The sequence below is a fragment of the Camelus ferus genome, chromosome 11 (assembly GCF_009834535.1).
Source record: "Camelus ferus isolate YT-003-E chromosome 11, BCGSAC_Cfer_1.0, whole genome shotgun sequence".
NCBI lineage: Eukaryota > Metazoa > Chordata > Mammalia > Artiodactyla > Camelidae > Camelus > Camelus ferus.
The window spans coordinates 14,518,082-14,529,860 of NC_045706.1; the positions used below are offsets into that span (position 1 = coordinate 14,518,082).

At 40.7% G+C, this 11,779-nt stretch overlaps 1 protein-coding gene across 1 annotated transcript in view; it reads right to left on the reverse strand.

Moving 5' to 3' along the window:
* FAM160B1 (family with sequence similarity 160 member B1) overlaps positions 1 to 5,732 on the reverse strand; it is a 30,729-nt gene extending 24,997 nt beyond the window's left edge. Inside the window, exon 1 of the mRNA XM_032490864.1 lies at positions 5,368 to 5,732. Coding sequence (XP_032346755.1) covers positions 5,368 to 5,412 — 45 coding nt within the window. The 5' untranslated portion in view covers positions 5,413 to 5,732. The remainder of the gene's footprint in view (positions 1 to 5,367) is intronic.
* Positions 5,733 to 11,779: the final 6,047 nt, after the last annotated feature.

Genomic DNA, 11,779 nt, shown 5'->3' on the forward strand with positions numbered 1-11,779 from the left:
GCTTTTTCATACTTGCCTATCTGCACCACACTGAACATCCATCTCATTTCCAAACAGAATGCTATGAATTTTTTAAAAAGACTTTAAGATCTTTAACAAAGCAGTTAAACCCTTTGGGGTTATTATACTTCACGAAGAACGTGGGGAGGGAAATTACTTGTGGGAGATTGAGAGAAAAAAATTAGAAAGAAAAATAAGAAAGAGTTAACTTGAGAAAACAAAATAATCTTCCTGAAATTTTTAGATTAAAAAATCTGTTTTAATCAGCTACCTATTTTTAGAATCTTCCTCAAAATATATAAAATCTCTCGTTTTGGGGACCTTTTTTTTTTTTTAATACACCAGCTTTATGTAGTATTAACAATTATCATTAATTATGTATTAATAATTGGGACAAACTCGAAGCATGGTGCTTCAAAAAATGTACCTAGTTTCTCAAGTGGAAATATTTGTTAACTTTTTCCAAGGGAATTTCCAGGTATATGAGGAATGACAGCATCCTTGTTTCAGATTATTTCACCCCTGGGACTTAACTCTGTTTACAAGGAAAGTCACTAAATCAGAGGTCTTACAGGATTTGTGTCAGGACCTTTGCTATTAAACAGTCAAATTCAGAGCAGGATAGTGTTGCCTGCTTGTGAATCTCCCACAGGAATTTGCTTTAAATTGAGAAACCTATTTAAGTAGACAGTGAAACAGTTCTAAACTGCTAATAACTTAGTTTAGTAACAATCTTCTTCAAACATAACTAAATTTTCTTATTTAAATAAAACTTCCTCATAAACTTGCCTTTTTGATTTTGAATCATAACATACAAATAACCTGTATCATCATTACATAAAAATATTTATGCTCTGGGCTAAAAAAAAAAAAGGAAGAGATGTGTGAATCAGCATGAGTGGATTCTAATCTGAGTTAACGTTTTACAATACAGAGATTAAATTTTTGAAAATGCATGCAGTCGTTCACTATCTCAACCAAAAATTGACCTGAATACCTAACGTGGACATGACTTTCCTGCCCCTATCTCAAGTATATAATTGCTGAGCTAGCCATCTCCTCCACTAGATTGTAAACTCTATGCATTTACAAAGATTATATCATCTATTTTGTCACTGAATCCCCAGTTTCCAAGTCAAGGATGGCATACAGCAAGCATTCAGTAACATTTACCGAGTGAACACACAGTAGTTGCTACCAGTTAATGAGCAGTTATGTGCCAGGCACAGTGCTACAAAGTTTACACTTACCATATGGTCTTAAATTCTCATAATATATTCCAATTTTACCGAAACTCCTTCTAAGACCCAAAGCCATAATTGACCTGCCCAAGGAAACACTACTTGTGACGAGAAACCTGGCCTTTCTCCACAACGCTTACCACACAAAGGACCTACGCTGGTAACTCAGATGAGAACCAGTGCTCTCAATGCCACATCTGCCGTCTCACGTGTATTACGAACATTCCACGCCCGGATCTTTTAAAATGCTTCTTCCTTCCCCAACTTCCCTAATGTCCTTCCTATCTTCTCTGCCTCTCCAAAGTCCAGCTCAAGTCTCACTTCCTCCAGAGAGCCTTCCCCTACCTACTCCAGTCCTAAGTGCTTGCTGCCTTCCTCCTCCAGAACTCTCTGGCTGAACAAGCATCCAAATGATGGTGATGATGATGATGGCGACCACGATGATGATGATGGCGACCACGATAATGATCAGCGTTTACTGAGACTTACTAAGTGCCAAGCACTGCATTAAGCACTTCATATACATGATCTCATACTAACTTTGACAACAATTCTATCAGATAGGTACAGTTATTTCCATTCTACAATGAGGAGCTGACATGTACACAGATGAAGTAACTTGTCCAGGGTAGAAGTAAGAGGCAGAGGCAAGGCTGGAACCCTGTGCCCCACTCTTGTGCACTGCGTACACTTTTACTTGTGCATTTGTGTCGTCTCCCAGCGCAATCTCACTGTGAACTCGCACTGTGCCACGCTTTCGCAGTGGGCTCAGAGAATATTTGCCGAACGACTCGAGGACTTTAGTTAGACACCACTTGTGGTAAAAGAAAACACTACATGTTTCATTTGGTGTTTTAATCTTTAGTGCAGAGTAGATTTTCAAGGAATTGCTGGTCCCAGCAATCATCATTAACTCTTAACTATAATTTAGAAAGAAAACGCTGCGTTCAAATTTTGAAAAATAACTTCCACTTGAATTAGCTAGTTAAGACAGATAAAAATTTCTTCCCTGACACAGTCCTTTATCTCTTTGTAATAAATCTGCCCTTAAGGGTCGAACTGGCTGGAATTTAAAAGACACTAGTTCCCAGCAGATTACCTCACACAGACCAGGCCCTCCACAAACACTGAATCGTACTTAATGGAAGGTGTTTTATTTATCCTTCAGAGAAGCTGTGCTAAAATGATCCAGTTCCACCTCAGAACTAACCACATGAGGCCTGATTTCAGACTTGTGACATGTGGTAACTGGCTAACAAAACAGATTCTGTTCACAACTGTTAATGGCCAATCACTTCTATACTGAGGGAAAATTGTCATTTCTGAAAAGAGAGGCAAGAGTTATATTGTAGTTTTGTTTTTGATCAAGGTGTGAATTTCTCTCTTAAATTCAAAATGCAGCCTATCAGCTTAACAACACATTTTTGAATACTGATCTTTGAAAATATCTTAGTTGTATTTTTTTCCTTGTAAGTAGTTGACAGGAAGTGAGGAGAAACCGTTACTTAAACAATCAGGAAAACCCTACACTTAAGTCTCATTTCAATGAATATGTATCTGGGTCACCCTAAAAAGCCATATGAAGGTTCATCCAATTGAATCAAGAAATCTAGGAAGTAGTAATACCAAAATGGTTGAGAAAACATTACAGATTCATACAATGACACAACTGAAAAAGGTCATGTCAGCATCTGCATACAGGATTATCTCCCATCTCTGCAGAATCCTGATAATTATGACAATTTCAAAACTGTATCAGAAAATGCTAATTGGGCAGACAAATTAAAAGAATAGAGAAAAGAAATGAACTGAAATGAACTGAAGAATGGTTTGACTAGTATACAGAAAAAAAAGGTCAAGCAAACAGAGCTGAATAAACGGCAAAAAATATTCTTTAAATACCACAAAGATGGCTTATTTATCATTACATATGAGTTCATTTCCAAGAGAAATTAAAAAAAAAAAAAAGACTATGCCAAAATTTTTTCATGAGATTTAACCTCCTATCGAGATAAACTGGGACATATCATAGCTGAAAACATTAACTCTAAGCAAATAAAAACATTACTTTTCTAAATGCAATGCATTAGTTCCCAGGACCAGATGAATATAGTCAACTCTAACTTTTTCTCACTAATCTCGGCGAGGAAGAGAACTTGGGTGTTACAGAGTTAGAGTCAGACAATTTACATGGATAATTTGGTGGCTGCTAACATATACAATTATAAAAAGATAATGCAGACAGAAAACACAGGCCTCAGGACAAAAATGAGTCTACTGGGAGGGCATGAAAGCCACCCTTCTTTTTCTAAGTACTTATTTCTGTAAACATCAGCCTGAATTTTGGTAAAGAATATAAATAACACAAGAAATTGTATTCCCAATTATCTCAGTGCTAAGTTGTATTCAATGTTAAAAATTAAATGATTCTTACCAACCCACATAACATAGAAAACAAACTTACAGTTCCCAGGGGGAAAGGGGCAGGTTCGAGGGATAAACTGGGGAGTTTGGGATTTGCAGATACTAACTACTATACATAAAATAGATAAACAACAAGGTCCCACTATATAGCACAGGGAACTATATTCAATATCTTTAATAAAAAAACTATGAAAAGGAACATATATATAACTGAATCACTGTATTAGCCACCAGAAATTAACACAACATTGTAAACCAACTATACTTCAATAAAAAAATTTTGTAATTAAATGATTTCTGGTATTTGAAGTTAAGGAATAATATAAAATGTAAATGTCATTGTATTTTTATAAATTTCATTTAAATTCTTAAAATGAGATGCTGCAGAATACATATATAAGCAAGAAAATAAAATTAAAGTTGCCTTCAAGTCAAAAGCTGTCATCTCCCTCAAGAGTAATACTGCTCTTCATTCATGAAAAACCCTGTCTTGTTTGATTTGATACACTCGTTTTCCCAAGAACTTGGAGTACAGCTAAAATGACTCAAACATTTCCCACGTATCCCTTAAAATAAAAACTGTACTAAAGTTTTGTTTTCATTACTGACTTTTAAACATCCATTTTATTTTTATCTGGCCATAAAAGCTGTTCTGTTACAACTGGGTTTTCTTCCTTAAAGTTGTGTAGATTTGCATGTGCTGTATCACACAAACTGAACACAGAAAGAAAAATGACACTAAAAACTAGCAAAGTAACATGTCTAGCAAAACTAGACTTCATAAATTTCCCAAGACGCATTTTTCAACTTGGGCAGTTCTCCCAGGGTAAAGTAAAACAATAAAAGTAAGGCAACTAGACCCTTCATCACTGAAACAGCAGGAAGACATTTTCTTGTTAGTTACTTCTCCTTTACTAGTGTTAGGATATTTGAATACTATCTCCTTAGGCTGGTGTCTAAAATCCTCAAAGGAGAGTATAATTGCAGGAAAAACGAAAAGCGTCCAGGAAAAAAAGAAAGGAAAGGAAACAGATGGTCTCGGCGCTGGGTGCGGGCTTGGGAGCCGTCTAAACCGCCCTCAATTAGGCCCTCCACATCAATCAATAAGGTCCAGCTGAGTTCGGCCACAAGGCCAGAGAAAGCAAAAGCTGGGAAGATTACGAAACAGGGTCTGGTGGGTGCTTCCTCGCCAGAGCCGCCCCCCAACCTAGGGCAAAAGCACCCTTTCCTGTCACCCCCACCCCCCAAAACAAACCCAAGCAGCGTTAGGCCGCTTCTTTTGTCTTGATCAACGCTGATCACTTTTTTGCGGAGAAGGTTAACGGTCAGGGAGTACGGAGGAGCGCCCCGTGGGCCTGCCAGGTGCTCCCCGACTCCCCTGTTCCCATCGGAGGAATCGAGCGACCCCCGACCCGGGCCCGGAGGGCCGATCCTCCCGGGGACCCCCGCCCACCTCCTGAAGGAGGGAAAGGGAGCCACGCCGGCCCGGGGTGGGAGGGAGAGCAGGGGGTCTGCTCAGAGCCAGGCCCGAGGCGCCGGCGCCCCGACGACCCCGCAGCGCCCGTGCCGGGCCTCGCCCCTCCGCGGGGACGAGGACGCCGAGGGCCGGGCCGAGGCGGCCGGGCTCCCCCGGGGCCGGCAGGGGCGCGTAGGCCGCCGCCATCCCCGGCCTGTCGTGGGCCCGCAGCCCGCGCGGCCTTACCGCCTCCACGGCGTGCTGCAGGATGGAGGTGAACTTGGAGAACATCCTGTCCCGGGACTGCAGCAGCCTCTCCCGGGACGACCTGGAGAGCTCCTCAATCCGCCGCCGCCGCCCCTGCTGCGGCTGCCGGGGCCGCTCCAGAGTGAAGGCCGGTGCGGGGCGGGGAGGACGAGCAGAGGGCTGAGGCGGGCCCGGCCCGGCCCGGCCGCTCGAGGGGTGCGCGGGCGGCGCGGCGGCTCCGGCGGGCGCTGGGACGTGGCGGGCGGCGAGGAGGGCGTTCGGCGCGGACTCAGGGCCCCGCGACGCTTGGCGGCGGCGGCGGCGGCCCCGGCTTGGACACCGTGGCACCTCGGCTCGGGTTCCTTCCGCCCGCTCTGCCCGCCGCGGCCTGCAGGGGGCGCTGTCGCGGCCAGGGGAGGCCCCGCCAGGCCAGGCCAGTCCTGCCCTGCGGCGGGGCGGCCGGATGCTGCGGGGGCGGGAGGGGCAGGGAGAGGCCGCCGCCTGCCTGGGGGCGCCTGGGACGGGAGCCGGGCCTGGGCGCGGCCGCGACCCTCTCCCAACGCCTCAGTCATTACTTCTTAAAAACTCCGCCGGTCTCACCCACTTTTCCTCCTCATACGGAATTAACCTGCCGATTTTGTATGGAAACGTTGCCATATATGTATATAAAGTTCAGAGGTCCGTCTTTTAAGGGCAGATTTGCAAGACAGGTAAGAAAAAGCACAGTATTCCTAAGGCAAACAGGAGCCTTGGGTTTAAATGCTCAAAATTAGAACAAATCAGCTCATGCAGATGAAGTGGCTTTGGTAACTGAAAAATGTATTACTAGCATTCTTATGTATTCAACAATAAAACAGGAAGCCCCCAAGTGGACAAATAGTAAGACAGTTCAGTTATTAATTTATAACGTTTGATAATTAGGTGCAGTGCATTCAGTATGGCATTTTCTATTAAGTTTATCGGAAACATCAGTGAGGGGAAAAGAATCCGAAGGGATTCTAGGAAATGCCTAGGACGGGGCAGCGGAGCTACGATGTGAGCACTTGAATGCAGGCTTCTTAACAATACTCTGCAACGGTATATTCGTCAAGCCTTGGAAAGAAAACACAATTCGGGCTGGAAAAACTTAGGTTGGGTTGATACAAATTATGAAAATGCTCATTTCCTGAAGAACTTCGTTTTTGCTAGTTTTGGCGTTTTATCAAAAGGACCATTAAATTCTTGATAAGGTGAGGGCAGAGTGTTGCACAACCAGTGGTTAGAGTCTGTGTGTAATTGAATTAGTTGAGAAGCAGTGCAGAGTGGTGTTCAGGGCCAGTCTCTGGAGCAGGGGCGGCCTGTGTCTAAATCCCAGCTCTGCCCCTGACTGGGCGAATTATTTCACCTCTTTGTGCTTTAGTTTCCTCATCTGTAAAGCTGAGGGAGTAGCACCTACCTCCTGAGGTTGTATGGGAATTCATTCATATATGTAAAATGCTTTAACATGCCCATAGCAAGGGGTACATGGGCGTTTGTTATATTGTTATTGTTATGATTAGTAATAGTATTTAACAAAATAATAGGCCTAGAAATCAAGATTTAAGGAGGAGACTTTAAGGAATCTTGACTTCTTTTCTCCCACTTTTGCTGCCTTTTTGCTTGGATAGCAGGTAAATTTGACCTTAATTCTCTTGTCTACTAGCCCCAGAATGCTGGAGGCAAACTGTTATTTGCCAAAAGTTGAAACATGCCCCTTATCAAATTCTGGCTAATTGTGTCTGCTTCAACCAAGAGTACATACTGTTTAGTATTATTATTATGCACACATTTTAAGATGGTTAGTCATATTATCAACTGTAATTATTTTCCTGCCCTAATTATCATACATTTATTTGGTATTTGGTATTTTTATACTTTACAACCACTAATTGTATGAGGGGGTTGGTTTAAACAGGCTTACTTAGAGTTGTTTGTATCTGATGATGCCTGTCTGTGTACTTATTATAAACACAATAAAATACATGTTTTGCTCTAGATTAATATAAATATTTAGGATGATGATTCATCTATTTGATATCTAGGCTCCAAGATGTGCAAGTTGGGCTAGAATTATAATTGAGCAGATACTCTTATTCTCATCCTAAAATGACAGTAACATTGTCACCAGCCTTATGCATGGACAAAATTGGACCTATGTCAACAAAGTGTGATTTGAGAAAGCATAACAAAGACTTCCCTGAGTCTCCAAAACACTTAGATATGGTGCCTGGAATGCCTCAATTAAAACTTTATTTCTTTATTCCTCTGGCTTAAGGCGAATAAGAAATTTAGTCCCTGCTCAAATTAAAACACTTTTGAGAGAGATAACACATTAAACTCTATCATTCATTACACCTCAGGGTAAATGAATTCGTTAAATTCTTTTCTGAATAAAGTTTAATCAGCAAGGACCAGAAAAATCCATAAAACTGAAACTCAGTTGAGAGGGAGTTGAAGAAGAAATAGAGTGAGAGGATACCTACTTTCAAAATTTGGCAAGCTTCTGGTTTTATATGTGTGTATACACACACACACACACACACATACATACACATACACACACACATATATATATACATATATGGATTGAATTTAGCAACATTCCCTTTCCAAATGCCACTAAAATTACAGTAAAGGGATTTTTCAAAGAACAAACCCAAAAAGTACAAGTAAATTAAGAGATGAAATAGCAATAAAATTTTGAGAATTGGAAAGTAGCTGTAAAAGGAGGTAACTGATACAACTGACCTAAGAAAGCTGAATCCTAAGGTAACAATTAAGAAAATTAAGAGCCAAAGCAATATATTAATACGTTCACAGAACCTCTCAATGACCCAGGAATTGGTAGCATTGAGTACCTCTGGAAATAGAGGTAAAAGTGGGAGTGAAAACAGCACGATGGATTGAAAGTTTGTTTACAATTGGATAGATGCATCCTCACCCCACAAGTTTGGCCAACTGCCTTTTTCCTGCCCTGGAATAAGTTTCCAGACATTCCCAGAAAGGGCAGGGGTTCCATACTGGGAGAAAGGAAGGAAGGGAGGGAGGGAGGGAGGAAGGAAGGAAGAAAGAGAGAAAGAAGGAAAAAGAAAAGAGGAAGAAGAAGAAGAAGAAGAAGAAAAAGTGAAAATAAACATTGTGAATGTTGAGAGAGACATATGTCCCCAACCCTCATCCTCCACTTGGCTCAGAATACAGTCACCATGTTGATCCCTCCAGACAGAAGATAGGAAGGGTCCTCTCTGGAGGATCTGGTTAGTCCAAGAGAAAAGATCAAAGATGCTGCAGAGGAAACCCAGACAGCTCTACAGTGCAACCCCAAGTTGAGAGGCTCTGCCCCCGTGCTCAGAGCATCAGTTTTTTTGTGTCCCTCTCTTAAATAGGATCACACACCCTGGAATCATCAACAATTCGAGGAAAGCTTGTAACATTAAAGATAGAGCCCAAAGGGAAAACAGGATAAAAAAGAAACTTGGAAAAAAACATAGTTGTTTACATTGAACAGACAGGGAAAGATGGTAAGAAAACTTAAAAAAACAAAACAAAACTATCATTTATACCGTCAGGTAAAAAAGATGTTGCATCAGTAAAATAAAAATGGTATGCTGTTTTTAAAAAGCAGCATTTGAGGGGGGAGGTATAGCTCAAGTGGTAGAGCACATGCTTAGCATGCATGCAGTCCCAGGTTCAATCCCCAGTACCTCCTCTAAAATTAATAAATAAACCTAATTACCTCCCCTTACCAAAAAAAAAAAAAAAAAAAGCAGCATTTGAAGAATAAAAGAGACTCAGAAATCAAGTATATGATAATAGAAATTTTAAAAAACATAAAAAGGATGAAAAATAAACTTGAAAAAATTAGCAAGTTTAGACTAGAGCAAAAAGGGATGGAAAATGGGAGGAAAGGTTTTTTTTTTAATTAGAGGGCCAGTCCAGCAGATCCAACATCTAAATAACTGGAGAGAATAGAGGGAGGAAATAGTTGAATATAATTAATTTATTGAATTAATAATTTGGTAAAAATTTTATAGATCTAAAAAGACATGAGTTTCCAGATTGAGTGGGTTCATTAAATACAAGAACAATGAGTGAAAGTAGACTCACTCTAGAGAACATCGTGTGAAATTTCAGAACGGTGAGTTCAAAGATAGCTCCTATGAAACTTCCAATGAGAGAAAAAAGAAAACAAGTTCAGACAAAGGGAACCAAAAACTACAAAGGCATTACACTTTTCAACAACAACATGGGATGTCAGAAGACTTTGGGGCAATGCCTTCAAAATTCTGAGGCAAAATAATTTCAATCTAGAATTCTATACTATGAAACTGTCACTCAAGTGTGAGGGTAAAGTAAGTCATTTCAGATGTGCAAGGTGTTGAAAATTTTTCCTACCTTGCACTCTCTTAGGATGCTGTCAGAAGATGTGCTCCATCAAAACTCAGGGAGTAAACCAGAAGGAAAAAGATAAAGGAATCAGCTAACAGAACCCACCATAAGAAGGAGGTGAAGGAAATTCCTAGGATGATAGTAGAGGAGAATCCAGGGATGACAGTTATGCATCAAGTTGGGACAGCAACCAACCAGTCCAGACTGCAGCAAGTCAAGAGAGATTTCCTACAGAAACAGACTCTGATATAGAAGATAAACTAGCGGTTATCGACGAGGGGGAGGAGCAAATCAGGAGTGTGAGATTAAGAGATATAAACTACTATGTATATAGCACATAAGCAACTAAGATATATTGTATAGCACAGGGAATTATAGCCATTATTTTTTGCGGAGGGGGGTAGGGGAGGTAATTAGGTTTACTTATTTTTGGAGGGGGTACTGGGAATTGAACCGAGAACCTTGTGCATGCTAAGCATGTGCTCCACCACTTGAGCTGTATCCTGCCCCCTTATAGCCATTATCTTGTAATAACTTTTTATGGAGTATAATCTATAAAAATACTGAATCACTATGCTGTACATGAGACACTAATATATTATAAATCAACTACACTTCAGTTTAAAAAATGAGAGATTTCCTCAAGAAGATGAAACTGATGGAAGGAATATCTGTGTGTCTGAGCAGATTTATAAGCTAGGAGGAGAGTTTAATGTCGAATTAATGATAAATGCCAAGAAAACTAAGCAAATATTGTTTTAAAAGCTAGATCATTATTTAACACCAGGAAAAATAAATTGTGCAGGGACAAGTAATCATAGTATACACATGGCTTGACTGTAAATAGTGTTTACATAGCCATAATAATGTAAACACTGGTGTAATTAAAAACTATAGTATTGATGCTGTATTTAGGGAAGATGAAAGGATAGATTGTGATGGGGGTGGGGTGTGTGTGTGTGTGAAAGAAAGTGAAATCCTTATCATCTGTAGTGAGGAAACATTAGATATTGTTTAAAATCAAAATATCAAGAAGTAACAATATTAGCATATTATTTAAAGAAAGGAAGTAAATAATAAAAGAGTGCACACATAGTGTTGAAAGAGGTTGCCTCTGTGGAGCAGGAAATTGGGAGTTTTGGAGGAAGGGCGGGGACTTTCAAAACAAACCTTGTAAAACCTCTTGACTAAACTGTATGCTGGTATTACTGGTATGACCCAAGTTTGTTTGGCAAAGGGAGACACTAAAGGCAAGGAACCATTTTTAGTGCTTTTTTAAAAGTTCAGACAAGAGATTGTAAGGGTTAATAACTGTGGGAAAATAGGAAGGAGATAGTGACTTGAAAGATGGGGTAAGATCAACCATATTTTGCAAGTGATTAAATACAAGGAGTGAGGAAGTAGTCAGAGATGTGGCTGGAGTTTCTAGCTTGGATGAGTTTAGGTGAAGATGCCATTAATTGAAATAGGGGATATGGAAATGTAGAAAGATAATGAGTGGGGTAGATCTCAGGTTTCATCTCTTGAACTTAACCCTACAGCTGCCAAAGAAACAAGGCAGAAGGTGATAGACCTCAGAGCCTTACATAAAAACTGTGAAAACTCTTTGGCAAGTATAGCAGCTACCCTCTGGTGTCCAGTGTCACACTCCTTCAGTTCACGTCTGCTTGCAGCTGCAGCTGATGGCAGTTCTGTGCAAGCTCAGAGTCATCCTCACAGTGACAGCGTCTGTAAAAATGTGGATGGAAGTATTACAACACAGAAAACTCATATGTGTACAGCTTAATGAATATCCAAGAAGTGAACCACATAGGCAGTCGGTACCCAGATCAAGAAAGACAGCGTTACCATGGCTTCAGAAGCCTCTTAATGCCCATTTCCAGTCTTTAACCCTTGCCAATGGCTTTCAAGCACTATTCCGACTTCTAACACCATGGACTCGCTTTGCCTTATTTTGAATGTTACATAAATGGGATCATATAACATGTATTCTGTCACTGTTGGGTGC